This window comes from Pelobates fuscus, chromosome 13 (assembly GCF_036172605.1).
Source record: "Pelobates fuscus isolate aPelFus1 chromosome 13, aPelFus1.pri, whole genome shotgun sequence".
NCBI classification, from domain to species: Eukaryota; Metazoa; Chordata; class Amphibia; order Anura; family Pelobatidae; genus Pelobates; species Pelobates fuscus.
The window spans coordinates 19,285,176-19,307,418 of NC_086329.1; the positions used below are offsets into that span (position 1 = coordinate 19,285,176).

The 22,243-nt window shown below is 38.7% G+C and overlaps 1 protein-coding gene across 7 annotated transcripts in view; it reads left to right on the forward strand.

Annotated features, from left to right (window-relative positions):
- Positions 1–22,243, forward strand: part of NPAS3 (neuronal PAS domain protein 3) — a 366,208-nt gene that overhangs the window by 155,341 nt on the left and 188,624 nt on the right. For 5 of the 7 annotated variants that reach the window (XM_063439892.1, XM_063439895.1, XM_063439893.1 and 2 more), the window contains exons 2-3: positions 2,734–2,793; positions 13,603–13,847. In XM_063439892.1, coding sequence (XP_063295962.1) covers positions 2,734–2,793; positions 13,603–13,847 — 305 coding nt within the window. The remainder of the gene's footprint in view (positions 1–2,733; positions 2,794–13,602; positions 13,848–22,243) is intronic. The other 2 variants (XM_063439894.1, XM_063439898.1) reach the window with 1 other exon arrangement.

Below are 22,243 nucleotides of genomic sequence, written 5' to 3' on the forward strand. Positions count from 1 at the left end.
GTTGCTTGGGGACTCCCAACCAATGGAATCCCACTGAGACTCAATTTAGACCCCTCCGTTGAAAACCACAGGTATATAATAATAATAATAATCATGGTCTTTTAGAGCATGCTTTGCTCTTTGTAGATGAACCAGTCACATTATTTTTGTATTTTGGAAAGCAAACAATGTATTAGTAGGTGATGACTAACGAGAGATGATTAAATTGATGAGGCCAAGTGGCTCTGATTGGCTGTCAAGAAACTTGTTTCCTGGACATGTAGATTAAATAACTAAATCAATATGCCAAAATGTCTTGCATTGTGACAGACACACAGCTCTATAATGCAGAGTATCTTTCATCTCATTCTGGTATTCACTGGGTAGAAACACAGAGGAAACGTTCAGTTCTAGTCTTTAAATTGGAAGAGGAACAGGGAAGTGACCATTGGAGCAGCAAAAGAGATGCACCCAGTCCGAAGGAAATGTAGGATATTAAGGTTTTTTTGGGGGGTAGGGGAGGGGGGGTTAAATTGTGCTGCAAAAGGATCCCCCCCAAAGGCCATATCCTGTTTTTGTTATCGTTATGTTATTTCTGCTACATTATTCCCCACTTTAAGGAGGGAACATTCTTTAGCCCAAAGAAGTTCCCGTTTTCTGAGCGTCCTTCTTCCTGCGTCGTACAGCCGTCCTCTGTGTCTCGCTTTCCTCTCAATGTATTCCAGAGCCAGTAATAAGGATTATTTAGGGTTTACGCCGGATACAGGAGCAGAATACATTACAATAGCGTGCACGCTAGGGATTAATGTGAGATGGATCCGGTCTACTTTTGATGATTTTGCACTCATAATGCCGCTGAAATTCTTGGAAACCCAGATGACTGAGGGATTATGAGGGCATTGAGCCGTTACAACACAGGGGCTGACCCTACAATGCCCAGAATTCACCACTGCTTTCATTCTTACAGCATGTATACTACGCCAGGAAAATTCTGGGTGCTTACATATGTAGGTTTATAAAGACAGCTTGTGATTTAAGAGAGTTGAGTTCATGGAATGTACGTTAATAAACTGTTGTCTTTATTTGATACAAGAGCTTCTCACACAGTTGTGTCGCTACTGTCAGAGTTACTCTGCTTTGTATAAATTAAATCCATCTATACCTTAGACTAGGTGAGATTGGACAGGCCGTGTCATTGAGCTCCTATTACCCTGAGCCAGCTAAAGATGCCTTAGTACAGTACTATAGTCTGGTCAGTTGTAGAGAGATGCTAAATAATATAGTGGCTATGCATTAAATGACTTTCACTGTCAGCTACATTATTTCCTGTTGGGCTTTTTAAGGGGCACCGAAATGGTATTCACCCTTCAAACAACATTCACAGGGTGTTTAATGGCCCTTTCAAAGCAGGGAAGACACAGAACTCTGGTATTGAGATGGTTTAACCCCTTAAGGACCAAACTTCTGGAATAAAAGGGAATCATGACATGTCACACATGTCATGTGTCCTTAAGGGGTTAAGCAGTTAGACAATCATTCTGCTTATTGCTGCTTTGGAAGGACTGAAAAGAAAACCTATATATATATATATAGTGTTTATAGACCTCTTCCCTGCACGCTTTAGTCATTTCTTAAAAGGGAATCATTCCGTTTAACTAGTGAGAGTAAGGAAACTGTATGTGTCTTATGTTTGTAAGTGGGAATGTTAGTGCATTCAGAGTTGATACTAAGGGATACTCTGTATTACTGTTTTTGACTAAAATATGCTTTCATCTGCAACCAATTAACGTTCGTGCCACCTTTCATATTTCGTCACCCGACCATCCCATATCCACATTCATGACATAATTGACTGTTTGAGTGAAGCAGAGATATATAAAAAAAAAAAATATATATATATATATATATATATATATATATATATATATATATTGCTTTAGAACTGGGGCATTCAACTTTGGCTTGGCCTTCCAGCTGTGATTATCCTTCAATTCCCATAATGGCCTGCCAGTGATTTATGGGAAATGTAGTTTAGAGATGGCTGGAGGGAAAAGCAAGGCTGGCCACCCCTATTTTTAGAATGTATTGCGCATCCCGTGTCTCTCAAAGGATTGTTAATGCCGGGCTATTCACAGTCAGATTAACGTGGGATTTAGTTACTAGAGAACATCACTGTTGATATATGTAAAAAAAAAAAAACAACAACAACTATGGGCCATGTGTTGTTATGCATTACCTAAAGGCAAATAAGATTTTGCTTCCATGTTTTTAGAATTTATATTATTTATATTATACACATATTTTAAGATGCAGTTAAATGATATGTATTGTATGTTAACAGGAAATGGGTTTCAAACACCACAGGTCTGCAGGAAAATATTTAATTTGTGAGCCAACCTTTAAGACCATCTGCAGTTTCTCAATGGCCCCTGGGGTGCCCATCAATTTGAATGTTATAGGCGTTTTGCCTACTTAATTAGTCCAGCTCTGTAAACAACTCTACACCAGAGAATCAATGGGTTTTCTTGCCCTGTTTATAGCTGGACACTGTGGATAGACACATTGAAAATAGTGCGCATGTTGATTAGTAGGCTGCACAAATTGCGTTACCCCACTCTTGGCCTTGGAGATTGCAGAACCAGGTTGGCTTTTTGGAGGCAAAGGGACATAGACATGTACATAGCTGTATAGGGTGATAACATTTATGCTGACTCTCCTGCCTCATGTGTATAATATGTTTCTTTTTCATGGCAGGGGAGCCTCCAGGCCCATCAGCGCATGTCCCGTCCCCTGTCCTCCAGACCTCAACCTAAGGTACATCTATTTTATGGAGTATGAAGAAGGGTCTTACGTTATAATTTCACCCACTCCCTATTTCCTTTCTTCCATTACTATTATTATTATTATTGTGTTTGAGACATAGCACTATGAGGATAATATGTCTGTGTTATGTTTATTTTGTTATTGTAACATTGTTGCCATGTATGGGGAAATGTGTTGTCTGATGGGGTGAAAAGTAATGATTAAATGTTATTAGATATATAATAACCATATATTGAACCAGCTTAGTGTGCTGCTGTTCGGACCCAATACTGCATTGCCATCCTCTGCTAGTTACTTTGTAAGGTTTATGATCTGAAGGTCCATCTGTGGCTTCCTCTGCATTATTTGGACTATAACTACAATAATTATCAGCTAATCAAGGGACCATTGAACTCATAGACCAACAATGGCTGCAGTTTGACTGCCATGCTTCTGGAATATGGAATTCCGAACTTGGCTTTCCAGCTGTTAGTGAAGAACAATGCGCTAAATTTCTTCCCGCTAACAGCCTTCAAAGTGTTACAAGAATTGTTCCCCAGTTACAGCTGAAAGAGATATTTGGGACACCTCTGGTACATAATACAAGAAAAAGAAAGGTATAAACAATATACCAGTGAGTGGAGCGCTATAATGAATATAGATATAAATAATGAGGGGGTATACTCACCCCTCCAACATAGTGATACTATGTGTCCAAATGTACATACAAAGTAAAACAACAAAAAAAGAGAATATTTTCTCTTTTATTGTTGTTTTACTATATTCTCTTTTTTTGTTGTTTTACTTTGTATGTACATTTGGACACATTGTATCACTATGTTGGAGGGGTGAGTATACCCCCTCATTATTTATATCTATATTCATTATAGCGCTCCACTCACTGGTATATTGTTTATACCTTTCTTTTTCTTGTATTTTGCACTTTATTGTGGATTAAGGTATTCCACTTTTTGTGTTGAGCTGCTTCTATTCAGGCACTTTAGTATATCACTCACTATCTCAGTAAGGGATAGTTATTGTTACCTCTGGTACATAGCATACAAAGCAGTTAGAGATTCGGTGGCATCTTGCAATATCACATGGGTGAGCTGATTACATTTTATGACTTTAATATGGAGAAGTAAAAATGAGTTGTTGATGTGAGCGATCAGCTATGCAAAGCTACGAGTATGGTGTGGGGATATTAAGGGATATTAAATTGCACTGATTTGAGCTCCCTTTTTGCCTATCAATTTCACTGCCCACTGTTTATTGCATCTGACATGAAGATCACCGGTGACTTGTTGAAGAGACAGTTTTATTGTGGTAACAATGTGATTAAAGATCCAGCATGTTGCAGCTCTACCATTTTGATGCAATTCCATTCAGATTGATTAATTGATTAAAGTGTTTGGACCTAATTGATGCAGCCGGTAGAATATAATATTTTTAAAGGACCCAGGCTTTCAGTGCAGTTTGTATCCAGGGTTGGGAGTGAATGCGAGTTCTTGAACATTGTGAAGTATGCTTTTTTTCCTTTTCACCTCCATCCAGGCCGTCATATGGACAATACATAGTTTACAACATCCATGACTGAATGTTAGTGTGAGTTGTAATCTGTGTGCTTGCATGATTAAATGTTATTAGATATATAATGACCAAATATTGAACCAGGATAGTGTGAGGCTCCTGCTACTGCATGGCCATCCCCTACCAGTTATCTTCTATGGTTTAGGATCGTCTATAAAAGACCAAATAAGAACGTACAGAAAGCTCCATTTTGTGTGTGTGTGTGTGTGTGTTTGTTTGTGTTTGTGTAAATAACAATACACAATTACTATAATAAACAGGCACAAACTAAAATATATAATAAGATCACCTACAGGCAGAGATATAACACAATACATCAGTTGAATTGTTGTCATGGAAAACCTTGGTGATTTAAAAGTAAAAGCTGTATATTAAAAAGAAAATATACACATATCTCTTACACAAATTACACTTAAAACAAACAAAAAAAATTGTGGAAAAACTACCTTGCTATTATTCTTTAAATAATTTATCATCAAGTGAACCATAAATTGACTTTCTTTACAAAAAAACATGCAGTGATACACATATAAACTAAATATTTAAGCAACTAACCCAAAAAACTATATTTTCCTCACGTGGAATTTGTTTGTTAAAATAGTATATGCCGTAGGTGGCATTTCATTAGAAATCAGCAACTTTAAAACAAAAAAGCCTCACCATTATTGATATTTTATGAATGATAAATTATATATATACTGAAATAGAAAATGCATGTGTAACGGCTACCCAGATAGAGAGAGGGTTTCTGCCGTTGGAGACGTCCTTTTTCCCTGCAAGCTGCTGTGGAGAAGTAGGCTGATGTAATCCCATCCACGATATCCAGAGCGAGAATCAGGTTCAGCTGCAACAGGAACAGAATAACCTTCCCAAACAATCCCCTTTCAAGAACGAGACGAGGCTACGTTATGAAGGGTTAAGATGAACTGAGGACTGGGACACCCAGCCTGCTTTTTATTAGAAAAGGGTACACACAGGACACTCCCAGGGGGAGGATAAAAACAACCAATTATGCACAGGGTAACACCCCCACGTCTCCTCCCCTCAGATAACCACATAATACAATTAGAACATACAATATTTTACCCCAGTTCTGGATGTACCCCAAAAACAGGGGGTACACCCTTAAATCCGGCACCGCTTGAGAGATCTTCGTTAGGGGAACACTCTGTCCAAAAATCAGCCCGATTGGATGAACGGTTCGGGAGTTACAGAGTTTCAAAGTTTTGACCGACCGCACAGACCAACTAGCCGAAAATAGTTCCATGAGTTTTGGCCTTGCGGTCGGTCTCTGTTCGCACGGTAAAACGGTATGAAAATCTTGTCATCCATCCGAATCGCGGGGTTCGCTGAAATCCCCATAGATGACTGAGTGTAACTACCGAATGGTGGAGTGTTCGGTAGTTTCTGTGCGAACTTATGGAGGTCTGGAGGACTCAGCGGTGTTCGCCTGTTTGCGTATCCGTTTTTAGTTCCATGCGGTTACAGGCAAACACCGCTGTTCGTACACAAGATGGCCGCGAACACGTGTAAAGTCCCGAAATGGCGGCCACCTATATTTCACATACGGACTTCGCACGAAATCAGGCGAACAGAGGCATGAACCGAACAAAAGACTAAGTTGGAAGGATCTGTTACAGCATGTAACAAAGTGGTTTAGTAACAGTTTTTACACTGTTGTGTTGAAAATGGGTAATGAATATATATATAAAAATATTGATTATTAGTGCACCACTTTGATGTATGTATTTCAGTTATTCCCCATTCATTTCACATTCTTCAAAGGACTGATGCATTGGTCATGTTCCCCAGCTTTGATTCTCCCTCCTTTTGCCCCAAACCATTGGTGTCGACTTTAGGCAGGAGAATCCCCCCAGAAATCCAGGTGTAGCTTTTACATAAAGTAAAATAGTTGGTTATCCCAGTCTACTAATAGCTTCTTTTGTATTAAATCGGCAGGTAGAATGTTCATGAAATACTCATTATGACAGTGTTGGAATTTCATGAAATGTTTCTTTGACACAAGACAGAGTTACAGAATCAATCCCTGCAGACGTCATCGGTGACTGCTGCAGGGAATCGACTGACTGGCTGTGTCTATGGAGGGTTTCGTGGTCTCGCAATATCCCCTGTAAACCTTGACGCTTAATCTCGCGCATGCAGTGACGTTGGAGCCGAAGAGGACTCTGCCGGACCAAGATGGCAGTGCTTGCGAGGGACCGGTTCAAGTTACTAAACTCACCATTACCTGCCCCACGGACCACCAGCAGCAATGTTACTATCAGGGGACTTTGCAAATTCTGCAAGGTCCCCAAACGGTAACAGTGTTGCTTTAATATATAATCTCCCTTAGTGGGGTTGGGATTACAATGAAAGGATGCCCTCGATGTGTTGGGAGCTTTAATAGGACACATTTGAAATATATCCTTTCACAAGATCCGTGATATACTCTGACTCTGTCATTTTAATTGATTGGCATGCATTCATTACAATCACAAAGTCCAACTCCAACATTCTCTATCCCTGACATGTAAGAATTCAAGTGAACATTTTCTGACATTAACATTTTTGGATTTACCAGTAAATATTTATATTTAATTCCTTCTGTTTCTACAGTAATTGATGCGTTATTGATTGCTGTTTTTCCCCCCCATCTCCCCATGGTTAAAATGAGAAGGCAGGTTCAGTCTCTCACTCAGCATAGCTATTAGAATGAAACTCAACAAGGTCAGAACATCTTTAGGGGAGTAAATCTATTGGCTCTGCTATTCAAACCCTTTTTATGCTTTAAAAAATGTGTTAAAGAGCAGGCATATGCACACACCGATCCGCTTGAATGGATTGAAGCTAAAAGTGATGCGTTGGGATTTCTCATTTACATGTGTCTATCCAGAGTTTCAGCCTGCTTTGGAAAGATGCTAGGCTATGATTTTACCACGATAAAAGCATGCAAATGGATTCATCAGTGTAGTTGTTTTGTGTTTTTTTTTTCTTTTCTTTTAGTAAATGGAAAGTGTGTGTGTATATTTATTTATAATATAAATTTATGTACACATATACATACAGAAAAAAAAGGTCAAACTTTACCTAGGTTGAGTGTTTTTTTTGTTTTTTGGTATCTAATGTAAATGCATAACTTTAATAAAATAACGACGGCAGCTAGATCGGTGACTGGTAACCTTGACACAGTAGTTGTTCGCGTTTCCATTTACTTAGAGGAAAAGCTGTACATGGCCTTCTGCAGTGCCAAGGTTAGATGTTGCTTATCCAGATTATTCAAAAAGCACTGGACTTATACTTAAGAATTTCATTTGCATAAATGAAAATATGATGTATTCATTGACTGTATAATGCGGCCTGTCTTGCTATCAGTAGTACCCTTCATATACACACGTTGTGCGCTTTGCATGTGCTGCGCATTCAACTATATATAATTTTTGCCTAGATAAAATAAGAAGAGAACGCTATGCCTTTTGCGTTATAAAAATGTCAGCCATGTGATGAATACATTGAGCATTCCCAAATTCTTGCACTTATCCGTAATATAGCGTATTCACCAAGATGGCCTGTTATGGGTCCATGAAAGCCAGCCTAGTATGGGAAGTTAAATCTCTCTGTAACTGTAAGAAGTGAGAATTGTGGAGCAATGATAAGGGGGAATTGCCAAACTGCAAAGAGTCTCACACTTGGCCACTTTTCTACCTTTGCGATTTTACTTTAAAATATACAATTCTTATATCTGTACTCTACGTTTAATGCCTTATTGAACCACTTGCTCTGAGACTGGAATGTTGACTTTCATTTAGTAATGGGTCATACTTTGCCCAATTATTTATTTTCTATAAAAAATATAACAATTATTCTGATTAAGCTTTTTTTTTGTGCGTTCATGTTAAAGCAGACTGATATCCCCAATCAATTCAGTGACAGGCGTGTAACTAGATTAATGTACATGCATGTGTTAGCGTTAAATGAGCGTTTAGAAGAGCAGAGATTAGCCGTATATAAGTGAGTTTTTCACGTTAAATTTTACGTTCTCACTCATTGTATAATTGTAACGTTTATCAACTTTACCAAGAACATTGAAGAAACAAACATCGAAATAGCACAAACTCACTCCAATAAATAAAATCACCAAAGCGTACTATGGTTTTAGTTATCCACGGTTTATTTAATCATTGTGAGTGAATGGTCTGAAATGGCCTGAATACACTCTACTAAACCATTTACTGTGCGGCATCAAGCTATTACCAAGGTCACATGGCATGAATTGCGTTTCTTGTCTTATGATCAGCTGACAATGTTTATAAGCTGATTGAGAACAGTTCTGAATGAACATAAACAACATTTAAATTATTTTGGTTGAATACATTGTTAACCATAATCACTGAATGCTTGTGCTGTTTTGTTTATGGAGAGGACTGGTGGGATTGTATGCAGCTAATTTGACATTGTGTGAGCTGTAAAATAATGATGGTATTGGTATATGCAAGGAAAGATAAAAGCATCATTTCACCTTCTTATTCCCAGACTCTTCGGTTCGCTGAGGCTTTTGCAGCCCTAGAGTGACTTTGTATGCTCCAAAAGACCAGAGAGATTACAGAAAGGGGAGGCTGACATAGGTCTTGCTTTTTCTATCTTATTTTTTTTTTTTGATGGAGCACAATTTAAACAAGCACCAGACCATCATTTTGTCAGTCAAGTGTGATACGGGGTGGAGTAAAGGGGTGGTGGGGGGGGATACATGCCTGTATGATTTAGAAAAAGAATTGCTGAAATTGTAGCCGTTCAAATGGAATCCGCTGCAGGTTCCATCATTAAGGAAAGTGGAGCTTCCCGTCCATTCCATGCTGAGTAATCTAAATATAGAATTCTTTTAACCCCCAAAATAGCTGTCCATATTTTACAAGTAATTCATATTATTGAAGAATAATATCCACAAAGAAGTGGTATAGCCTTGCTAGAATTCTCAGCTTGTTTGACTATTACAAACGTAAAAGGTAAAAGAAACGTACTGTGGCCTAGGTAAATTATCACTCTGCCTTTTGTGGATGATTTGACTCATAATGTTTTGCTAGTTAAAGGGACACCCCAGACACCTAAAGCACTTTGGCTTGCTGAAAAGCTTTCTTTGTGAAAAGTGTGCCCTTTTAAAAAAATAAATAAAATATATATATATATATATTTTTAATTTTGCAAAAAGTGCAGATCTAAATAGAAAATTACTCTTTTATAAATTGACCTTGTTATACCCCCTTGGCTTTCAAGAAGACCGCAGGTCCTGTTACTTCCTGGTTTGGTTAGGTCAGTGGAGCTAAACGTAAGAGGCAGACAATTGCACGGAGCACCTGCCTTGCAAAGACTTCTCATTGAGCTGCACTGGGAAGTCTCTGATTGGACAGTCACAGAAAGTCTGGGCGGGGTTAGAAGAGGAGGTCTTGCAAAGGCAGCAGACAGGAAAACTGCAGATTTTGCAAGCTGTTTTCAGATTTACCTCCAGTGAAAAAATGCATACTGTAATTAAGTGCATGCACATTTTCATTTGGGATATATCTTCTAAATAGTGACTGAAAATTGTAGTGGTTATGGTGCTTTGAGTTTTCCTTTAAATCGACTTATAAAGAGTACATTTGCTCAGTATTTCTCAAAAGAAAATTTACATGTGGGCACACTGGAATTCTCGGCCATTGCAGACAACAACATAAAACTGTTTGCAAAGATTTCTGGGTATTGACAGATGCAGACACATGCTTAGCCCAGCAATTATTTGGTGTTCTACACTGTCGTTTCAAGGCGTTGTGAGCAGGGCTTGTTAACATATGTGCACAATGTAGCTGTGACAAGCAAATACCAAAAACATGCCATACTCCAGATTGTGAGATCAATTTCAGATCTATCCACTGACTCTAACTTGCATTGTTCTTATGAGTCTCTGTTAAACAGGAATATATATATATTTTTTTTATGAGCGTTAGAATATTGTCTTATGTTTGTGTTACTCGGGGGCTTGCAATTCAAGCTTTTCTCTCATAAAATGCTTACTGCACTGACTTGATCAGCATCACATCGGCGAGTTCTCTCGTATCTTGCTTTGCTATTGCTGATAAGATCTGACATGCGAGGTAGAATAAAAAGGGGGGCACGTGACCCGAACCGGGGTCGCACACTGCATCAGGTGTCAGCTCAATAATAGGATGAGACACCTCCATTCTGCGCATCATGCATTGTGGGCCTAGCGAGTGATAATTGCATTTATTTGCCGTTTTTTACCCATTTGTCTGTGTGGCAACGAACTGAATAGGATAAATAGGTGTCAAGACCCGTCCTGTGATATACACCCCCCCAATCAAGAAAACTAATGGTATTTCTTAACCGTATTTTATGTTTTAGGGCTTGTAACGTTGGTTTTTCCTAAACATTTTCTGGTGTTTTCTGCCTGTTCTAAATGCTGGTAAATTTAACCCTTTTAAGGGATGAGTTTTAGGAAGATTTAAAACAAAATCTCAGTGGTGTAATGTAATCAATCTGACACTACAGAGATTTAATCAAGTTGTCAAACCTTGAAGGGTTTAAAAAGGAATTGTCAAGTGTTCTATGACTTTGTTTATGAATACACATAATTCTATGAATTCACAACATAGCCATGATATGGAGGTGAAATGGCTAGTTACACAGGACGGGTGCATGTTATGGTTATACACATGTGTCCTCAGGGTTGCACATTCTGCCTCATGTGTTAGAATTGCAAACAATTATTCCCTATGGAGAGGTGTTCATAGTCGATGGCTGCAGACAGGAGAGGGTTAAGCCGGGCCGCCTGCGGCTGTCAACATTAATTTCTCTTCGACTCTGTAAACATCAGGAACATAAAAGGCCAATTTCACAACTAAATATAGCAGCGCATTTTGGCCTGATATAAATGGCAGATCACTGCTGTAAAACACGACAGTCTGAGTGTCCCAGAGATTCAGCTCAGAATGGCGGGGGGAGGTGGAGTGTATCTAATTCAGCAAGGGACTTGTAGCCTGGGTGACAATGTCACATAATCTGAGTCCAGACACTGTACGCAAGTGATGGAGCCAGGCATGTATAGTGCCCAAAGGATGTTGGGAGCCGAGCTTGAGTGACATCAACATGTAGAAAATGTCAGTTGCTGACCTCTGTAGGAGTGCATGATGCTCATTTGCAGAATGTGGCATCTATAAGCTGAACATACAGCCATACATACTCCGCTGTGCGCCAATTAGGCAACGACCTGTTTACACAGTGGCTGGTAGTCGAAGGGCTCGGTTATAACCTACAAATAATGCCTTCCACTAAGAGTTCTAGGTATTCTTGGCTTATAAGGGGCCATGTCATGAGAATTGTACTAGAGTACTTCCTTGACATTCCAAAAATGTCAGAATTGGAAATGGCCTTGTATTCGCCAGGTTTGTAAATGGCAATCTTTGCGTTTGATTCTTGCCCTTGTAAGTAACGTCTTTTTCTCCTGTACTGTCAAATCACATATTGGGAGATACACACTTATTGACAAGGTATATAAAGCTATACTTTAGGAAGAGCAACTCTGGATCAGAGTGCTACATGTGGAATGGTTAGCTGGAACATTCTACTGGTTTCCACGGTAACTGCTCCACAGTTAGCCGATTGCTCTAGAATTGCTACAGAAACAAATCTACAAGATCCAGGAGGTGGTGAGACTGTCATGTAGATGTGAGATCTCTGGCTTTACTATATATAATTTTGCAAAGATTTATAAGTAAAACCTTGCTCATTACTAGGAACATTAGCATGACTTAAACTGTATTTGTTGAGATGTGCAAATTGTTGGCAGATTTTGGCAGCCATCTATGGACGTGAAATGGTTAAATTCTAGTTTTTCCCAGGATCCCCAGCGGTGGCTCCTTAGCGCTTGTTCTCCCGTTAGATGCCACGATGCTCTGCATGTTAGAACAAGCATTCCCATTACTGAGGATAGGGTGGGGGGCGCCTGGTGTTGCCTCTGATCTGTAGACACAGAAACACGAGAGGTGCAGGGAGGCTTCAAAGATACAGAGCCTCAGTCTTTGATGAATTTTTAATGGGTGAATTGAGGAAGCTCAGCGGCCTCCAAGTCTCCCAAGCCAAAGTAATTGATTAATAGAAGGTGTGCTCAAGAAAATCTATAACCTGATGCATATCCAATGCTTACAGACACAAGGCACAATAAATAAGCGGAATTAACCCTCAAACACTCAATTTCATCTGGTAACCTACATACTTCAATCTGATTACTTCCGTCCGTGATCTCAAAGTTGCAACGGGTGGATAAATAGTTGGGTGCTAAGAAATGGATGAATCATGGGAGACCTAGCAAATAGCTGAGATGGTAGAGATTAGCCGTCACTGATCTAGGTAAAAGGGTTTAGAAAATAGATTCAAGATCTCCAATCATGCTCTTACAGCAAAGCATTAGGGGAGGTGTAGTCCACAACGTCTGGAGTGCCAAAGGTTGCCAACCCCTGTTATAGACCTAAATCGAGACCGAAAATGGGCTGTTGAACTGTGACTCCTACAATTCCGTGCCAGTCTTCGCTTTAATTAGAACTCCTGTAATTCTTAGTAAGCCTAAGAATGTTCAACTGTGCCCCTCCAGGAATTGCAAAAGACCATCCGGGATGCAGTATACTCACAATTTCTGGCTTTCCATCCATTTTTCTCTACATGGCCAAGTCATATAGGACTGATCTCCCCTAGATCTATACATCAGTGATTGCACAACATTTGTTGCTGCCTTTGTTTTATATTCAAACTTATTCACTTAACTGTGTACGGTGGAGAAATGGAAATAAAAACTGAACCTTTTAGAGTTTAAAAGTCAGACTTTTAAAATGAGCTTGAGGGCACATTGTTCTAAAGATTCGGATGCCCATGTCTATGGGTGGCCCATTAACCACTGTTAAATTAGTCGCTTTGCTGTCATATCTAGAATGGCATCTCGTGCCTCACATATTGGGGATATTCCATGTATAAGAAGCATTGAATGAATGAATAAACGAAAAGTGTGGGTAACATTCAGCCAGCTGTGAACCTTTAATATCTGTATGCTGGTCTAGGATAATGTTTCAGTCACTTACTTTAATAAAACCAGATAAGGAGCCTTGTGCCAGGTGTAGAGATGCCAATACTAAATGCTGTATTCTTGTATTTGTGGGATCTTATACTGACTTTAATTTCTTCTCGTTCTTGCAGTTTACAAGCCCTGCGGAAGGAGAAGTCCAGGGACGCAGCTCGTTCCCGACGTGGGAAGGAGAACTTCGAGTTTTACGAGCTGGCCAAACTGCTTCCACTCCCTGCCGCCATCACCAGTCAGCTGGACAAGGCGTCCATTATCCGGCTCACCATAAGCTACCTGAAGATGAGAGACTTTGCCAATCAAGGAGATCCACCATGGAACCTACGCATAGAAGGCCCTCCCCCCAATACGTCTGTCAAAGGTGTGTAATTTTTCACATCATTGATCAAACCCGTTATAATTTAGAATTATCAGGTCTGCTTCCAGTACACAACACATTTTACCAATATCTTGTATTTATTTTTTTCCTTCTTCTTATTCCTGTCAGTGGGGGCATTGGGGGAAATAATGTTTCAGGACTATTGTGTAACCCCCTGTCCGAACTTATTGTTGTGCATTATTATTTCACACACGCTGTTTTATTAGTTGAAAAATTATTTTGGCCTTTATATAGTGTTGTTGCTTGTTTTATACAGTGTTTTTCTTACTTTCTTTTTTTTTTTTCTTCCTCTTCATTAACAAATGAACATATGTAAGATATGTATAACACGCAGCAGTGTTTCCCAAACCAGTCCTCATGGCCCACCAACAAACCCTGACTTCTCTATTTCCCTGTTTTATTCCAAAGGAGATACTGACAAAACCTGGGCTGTTGGTGGGTCTTGAGGACTGGTTTTGGAAACTCTGACATGCGGAATGTATTTCTGACTGTGTAAAAGTACGCATGCACTTCTCCCGGGGCAAAAGCGGTCTATATTTTCCCAACAATTCTCTCTGCGTAGTTTAACTTTTGGCTGTAATCAAACATCATTTAAGTTATGCAGGAAGGGAAGTAGTGCTTTCATTAAGGGAAAGTCCATAGTATTTACGTAATAGGCCTTGCATTTAATTTTTACTATAAGACAGACAAATTCTGACATTCTGAAAAATTGGTTGTTTTCATTTACCAAACCAACCTGGAAACATTCCAGAAATGCTAGGTGACATTTCTGTTGATGTAAACAGTAGTGAATATAGTAGCTGTGTTTTACGTCATTATTGCAATGCAGACTTTATTTACTATTTTAACAGTGGGATCGCTTTTGTGATGAATGCTACACTATAATAAAGCCAATTCTTCCTTTATATACATCCATGATCAATAATTGCTGCATGGTAATGAATGTCTTAGTTTTGATGGGCAGCTGTTGGATATTCCTTTTTTCATAAATTACTCCATAGAAAATTACACATGGCTGCCTGAATCAGTACAAAGCCTTCTAAAAAGCATGTCCCTGAATGGTAGAATATAGATTTCTTGAGTAGTCTGAGTGTCACATGGCAGGTAAAATCCAGCATCAAAACTTCAGTTTACTAGAGAAAACCTTTCAAAGTATTGAAGGAATTATGTTCTAAGCAATACCGCGTTGTATGTCTTGTTTGACAAATGTTGCTTGGTTTGCTTGTTTTTTTCGTTTTTTTTTTTTTTTTGTCCATTAAAACATTTGGTTGGAAAATGTGTTCTCAGCTAAAAAGTCAGATTGAGCTTTCCTTTTCTGTTATTTGCTTTTTTTAATTTTAATATTTTAATTTGTATTTGAAGTTCCACATTAGACATACATGCATTTTATTGTGTTGGATAAAAATGTAGTAATATCAGAGTAAAAACACTTTGCAGAATCACTTAAGACAGCAAATGGTGCAATCAAGCTTAGACTGCTAATTTAACGCTCAGGGATATTTAATTCCTAGTGGATAATATTAACCAGTTAAGCGTTTAATATTCATACCTGGCTACGTAAGAAGTATGCCTGTGAGCCTTCAAAATCAAACCCTTAATAGCTTGCTTGACTGGCTACAATGCGATCTGTCGCTACCTAGAACAATCAATATATATGTCAATTAATAGGGCACTTCAAAATAAACCAATGTGAATACTCTAATAGGAGTAAACATATCAAAGGGTATTATTTAACTTCTACATTATATATAACACAAAGCAAACCTTTAACCCCTTAAACACGGAGGCAATTGTCCCAGTTCTGAATCAAGACAAAACCTAGAATTTGAGCTATACGTCTGTTCAGCTATAACTGACCTCTTTTATATGAAGTGCACCCACACTTATTGTATTTCATTTTGTTTAGAAGAAATCAGGCTTTTTAAATACCGTATTTTTCGCTCCATAAGACGCACCTCACCATAAGACGCACCTAGTTTTTAGAGGAAGAAACCCAGAAAAAAAATATTCTGAACAAACTGCCCCATAGTGTTTCTTACTATGGGACAGTTTGTTCAGAATATTTTTTTTCTCCCCTGTCCCATAGTGTCCCCCCCTCCCCATAGTCTTCTCTTCCCTCCCATATTCTCCTCTCCCATACTGTCCCTCTCCCCTTGTCCCATAATTACTTACCTGTCTTGTTACGTTGGCCGGCAGCACAGGGCGCACCGCAGTACTGGAACTTCAATTTCAGGTTCCGGTTTCCGGCGGGACTGAAAGGAAGTGTGCACACTGAGCTGAGTGCGCACTTCCTTTCAGTCCTGCCGGAAACCGGAACCTGAAATTGAAGTTCCAGTACCGCGGTGTGCCCTGTGCTGCCGGCCAACGCTACAAGACAGGTTAGTAAAGCTTCATATTCGCTCCATAAGACGCACAGACATTTCCCCTCACTTTTGAGGGGAAAAAAAGTGTGTCTTATGGAGCGAAAATACGGTATGTGTATATGATACCTAATTTAATATGAATAAAACCTAAAAAAAGTGAGAAATTAAGATTTTGTTATTTTATTTTTTAAGTTCTGCATGACAACTGTGAATGCCATTATGCATATTTGTATGCTGTGATGTCCAACATGTACAACAATGATCCCATGTACAGGTTTCATGGTGTTTTGAAAAGTTACAGGGTCAAATATGGGGTAAGTATTCAGTCTTTTTTAGTAGCCACTTAGTCACAAACACTGTCCAAATTTAGTGTTTATTCTTGTTTTTTTTATTTTATATATATACCGTATTAATACCAACACACACTTAGAATGGTATATACATATCTAATTCCATCGTGGTGTGATTGGGGAGCTGCAGGGGCACAGGCCATTATGCCCGTACGTCATTAAATCTCATATCGTTGAGGAAGTAATGACATGTCCTAGCGTGAACAGGTTAAATTCTTTCTGTTTCTAACATACTCGTGGTAAACCATTAATTCTGAAAATAAAGTGCTGTACAAAGTATATGGTTAAGCCACATCAAAGTATGAGCACTCAAAAATATAAATTGCCTGAAGCCACTGGGTTACTGTGAGTGGATTGTGAGGTCATAAGTGATGCTGCATATAGTGACATCATGTATGACTTAACAATCCACTCACAGTAACCCAATCAGCTAAAGGTTTAACACGCTTGGCGTGACTGCAGAGTCGAAGAATCAGGTCTTCCCTGAAAGATGTGACTATGACACATGGGAATTTCACGAAGTATACTTTCCAGAAAGCTGACTGTGAGCTAGCAGTTTGAATTCTCCCTATTAGTAAATAAACCTGTAAGTTTAAAAAATAAATTCCAAGAGATTATCACATGTCCAGGGTTTGTTCTGCAAAAAGAATACTCTTGATACACTAATGTGAGTTAGAGAAATAAATGATTTAATTAGTATTCAAATGACAGTCTAGATATCTCTCCATATATTTTTCTAATTCAATGTATATTTATCAGAAGTATTTCCTGTACACAGCACGTTTATGAATTCTTTTGGTGTTTTTTCTGGTGGTGTTTTAGGTTACAAATGATAGGGTAGTGACCAGCTGGATTTGTTTGTGTTTTTCCTGGAATCCATCATTTTGGAGTAGCTAACAAGTAGTTCTCCATCGGCTGTCAAATGCTGGCTTTTACATAGGGACCGGCTGAGCACAGACCATGGGTATTGTAGGTAAACATCAGGGAGCTAAAAATGGCAGCACCTAACTTGTCACCGATCAAAGGTATACTTAATGAAGTGACCTGTGATCACATGGGTATGTGCACTACTGCTTGCTTGTAAGAAAGCGGCCAAGTACAGTCTCCAATATCAGCCTGAGAAACTCATCCATTTATCAAACATGAGATACATTGTTTACAATTGCTTTTCGTTTTTTTAATTTATTTTTTTATTACCCCTGTTGTTATGAAAAACAGATTTTCTGGACAGGTAAGGTATGTCTTTACAATGGATGTCTGTAGTTACCTAAAATTGTTCTTCACCAATTAATTTTAAGGTGATGCTTAGATCCTACTTTTTTTTCCCGATACATTATTTACTTTTGCATAGCCCACTGGCCGCCGTCAATGATTTTTGTTCAGATTTCATCGAAAGCTTGTAGGATGTTTTCTGGGACATGATCGATTTAATTTGATCCGCTCCTATTGCCAGTGCTTCCAAATTGCAAACTGAGCTCCCCTCTAAAAGGCTAGATAACACTGCTTAAGCAAATCCTATTATAATCCCATTATCTTAATGTAACACAATGTCTGCTATGAAGAGGTTAATTTTCGCATACCACAGCAACAGGGTGCAAACCGGTTGTGGATTCACCAACATGAAACCCTCAACAATTTGGTGATCTCAAGCCAGCTTCACCATTTGTAACCCCAGAGGCTCCCACTTCTACAGACAGGGCCTCTTGTCACTTTCAACTCTGTATTCATTGATACTAAACTGTTTTTTGCTGTCGGGGTATACACAATCAAAATGCAGAGTGCTGTCAGCAATCATTCATTTAATCAGGCTCTGCGATGAGGTAAACAAAGATGGCAGATTAATGAGTCCAGCGTTTTCGCTGACTGACAGCACGGCAAATATAGGCAAAGAACAATTTAACCCGATCTCTGCCATCATTTCTACACTGTACGAACACCTCATAGCCTTTATCACGAACGTTCGATGTCTACTTTATATTTTCAAAATATGATCAGTTCTTGTCATCATTATAATTTATAAATTATGTAGGCCATCGGACAGATTGAAATAGACGGTATATGGGATTTTTTGCTTGAATAATTTTTACTCCACACCCTGCTCAAAGTCTGAATTTAAAGTGCCAAGCATGTACATAGAAAAGGACCAAAGTAAAATTGGGGAGGTAATCTTAAAGCAGGAATTATATTTTCTGCAGAAAATTGATTTTCTGACTGACTTTTTGCAAGGAGATAGCTAAATAACTGTACTTTTTGCTTCTTGCAAAATCTCCAAGGTGTTAAGCTGGCTTTCTGGAATAATTTTAAAGTAGAGATGTTAAGGCTGTGAATTAAATGTATTTCTTTAGAAGGGTGGGCATACAGTGGATATATGAATAATTAAAAAATACTTTTGGTGTCTCAATATTTTCGCCACACTTTTAGCGTGTTTACTGTCGCCCAAAGCTGCAGGACTTAACCGTTAAATATTCTGAGGCCTGGTGTGATTCTCAAACAGTTATTTTAAAGGTAATGTTTTCAGTTCTGTGTTTTTATTGTTTTCTGAAACGAAATCTCACTGAGCTGTTACTAGCCTATTATAACAATTCTCAGTAGTGAATTTCCAAATTGTGTGCCCCTTTTGGTTTCTCCCACCATGTTACATGAGACAGGGGAAATACCTTAACACACAGCAAATCTCAGAAATCCCAAATATTACAAGAAAAAACCCCAAAAACAATCACCCGTTCAACCATGTGAGGCATCGTTGGTGCATGCAAGTTGTTGGGCAGATGTGTAGAGTATTACTGTCACTTGGATTTCTTGCTGCACTACATAGAGAGAGATGGTCAGTCAGTTGGGACCACTAACAAGTTTGAGGTCTTTTTATATTTACCATTAGTCCCTCTCGGGTTGCCCCAGGGCACACTGTCAAATCTGACGAGTGTGTAGAGTATACAATCTAATATAACACACACAAAATTCTACTGCACATATCATTTAGATATCAAATTCTGTGTCCCGAGTTTGTACAGAGGTTTGAAATTGATATCTGCAGCCTTTTGTCAATGAATCTTCAATAGTTGTTTGCTGCACAGAAACCCTTGCTGCAGTAGTACCCTGTAGCCCCCAGACTCTATTAGGCAGAGGGAAGTTGCATTGAAGATTTACACAGGAATGAATATATAGATATATTTAGATACATTTTTTTCACTTTATGTTGAATATATGTTTACATAGGGAATGGTTCCAACTGTCTGCAAAACCTGTTGTTCTTGACTTGTGTATGAATGTTCCATATGTGTTTAAACATTGTAATGCTTACTTTTCTCTCTGGTTCATTTATATAATAAATTACCTGGTCCTTTATTTAGTGATGACCGTAAATTCCCCAAATACACAATTTCATGCTATTCTGCCACTGATGCTTCCTGATGAACAAACTAGCATATAAAATGATGGGGTATCATCGTAAGAAATAATGCTTGCGGTGTAGTAATGACTGGTAGTATATTTTTAACATTCTTTAGGGGAGAGTATAGCAGGGGGCACAGAGATGGTGAATTAGATTATAGAATGCAAAGCAGTTTTACACAATTATTTTAACCATTTTTAGTGATATTCATAAGCCTTACTTTGCTGCGTGAGTCTGAAAGAGTTAACTGGCACGGGCAATGCCTGGCACCATATCTCACCCAATAGAGACTGTCGCTGTTTGTTATCTCCCCATTTTTATATTTTATTTTTTTTTTTTTTTTTGCTTTCTAATCGGAGAGCAATTTCCACAGCTGTGGGCAAGAGACATTGCATTCCCGGGCCGGGCTCTAAGAAAAATTGAATGACAGCGAGCAAAACAGCAGTAATTATAAAACTAATTACTAAACGCTCATGATGCCCGCAGGCTTGTGCATAACTAAAATTAGAAAAAGAAATTGCTTTTGGCTGAGGAGGAGGAGGAGGAGAGCCGTTTTGGTCGCTGCTCCCATAACGCATCCGTTTTCAAATCAGGGTGGTGTGTTTAGCATCCAGGGTTCAAATCCCTCCATAATAATGACAAATAATTTCTCAAACAGAATCACAGAATGTGACAGCAGATAAGGGCCCAACCTGCCTCCTGTTTCTACCCTTTTTCTTAACCTGCCTTAAAACCTCTGTCTCTATTGGATTTTTTTTTTAAGCCATTTTACAGTTTCGCAAAGGCATTTGGACTATTGGATTTAGAATTTGTTTTACTGCCATGGCTGTAACCTTCTGCAATAAAGGACTATTTAAAATACCCACCCTGCCCACTTCCCTCCCCCTCCAGAGCATGACATCTTTTTTAAGCCCTGTTGAAATCCCCTTCAAAGTATTCCTGGAATAGATCCAATTTGTGATCTCTCTCTCTCTTTTTCTCTCTCTCTCTCTCTCTCTCTTTTTCTCTTTTTCTCTCTCTCTCTTTTTCTCTCTCTCTCTCTTTTTCTCTCTCTCTCTCTCTCTCTTTCCCCCTCCCTCTCTCTCTCCCTCTCCCTCTCTCCCCCATCCTTCCCCTTGTGACACATACCAATCACTAAACCCCAACAAATGTGAAGATCAGAATAAAACCTGGGAGATGTCACTTTCATGTGAGTGAGAGCAAACAAAAAAGTATGATTGGGAGGGACATGAAAACTAATAGTCAAGTCTCTGATAAGACACTAACTTCTTTATCAGAGTCTTAAAACGCATAATTTAATGTAGCCCTGGTGCTAATTTGTGCTGTACCAGTACCTATGGTATCATTTATTCAGACACCAATCTATAACTATCTGTCCTCTTCGGTCTCTCTTTATTTTTATCTTTCTCTGCATTTCGGTTCCTTACACATCTGTTGGACAGCTCCGTTCCTTTTTTCATGCTGTGCTTGGAGTAATTCTGTCTGTCTGTACTGATCGGGTTCTGACCGTTCCAATGTTTGTGATTTTACAGATTGTTGAGTAAGGCCTCTTAACATCACATTATTCATTTCATCATCTTTCAGCACGACCGTTTACACTTTGTCCTACATGTGGACATCCAGAATGGGTTTTACAGCAGTCAATGAGAACCCAGAACAAGCTTCATATGTTACAATATATGAGTGTCTAGAATAATTTTTTAATTGTGGTTTCTTATGAATTTTAAATTTACACGCCAACTATTTATTTGTTTAGTTTACATTTACCGTATGTATCTGAAATACTTATTTTCAGCTGAAATGAAGTTATAAATAGATTCACCATACAGTCCTATACATTCTTTGATGTACTATTAGGTTTAGTTTTTCTGTACTATTCTCATTGTAGTATTTCAGGAAATTACTAAGAAATCAAATACACATCACAATTTTCAATTTTTCCAAGAGAAGTATTTGTGCTGTCAGAGTTTTTTTGTTGGTTTGTTTTACAATTCCCTTTCAACAGTTGCAAACTGTTGGATATAAGATGTGTTTTTTTTTCTAGTCCAATTCTAGAATCTCACCATTCTTGTACTTTGCAGATTCTGTGAGCCAATATTAGGCTATTGCTTGTCGTTCTGTATTTGTGTTGCCATTTATTAGAGCCAAACAGGATATGGCACAATATAAACCTCCGTGAGAAAGCAGACAATGCCAAACACCTTCTTCCAACAGTGTTGAAAACTTTTGCACCACTTGTAAAATACCCACCACTTTCACCGCAACCCCAGAAGC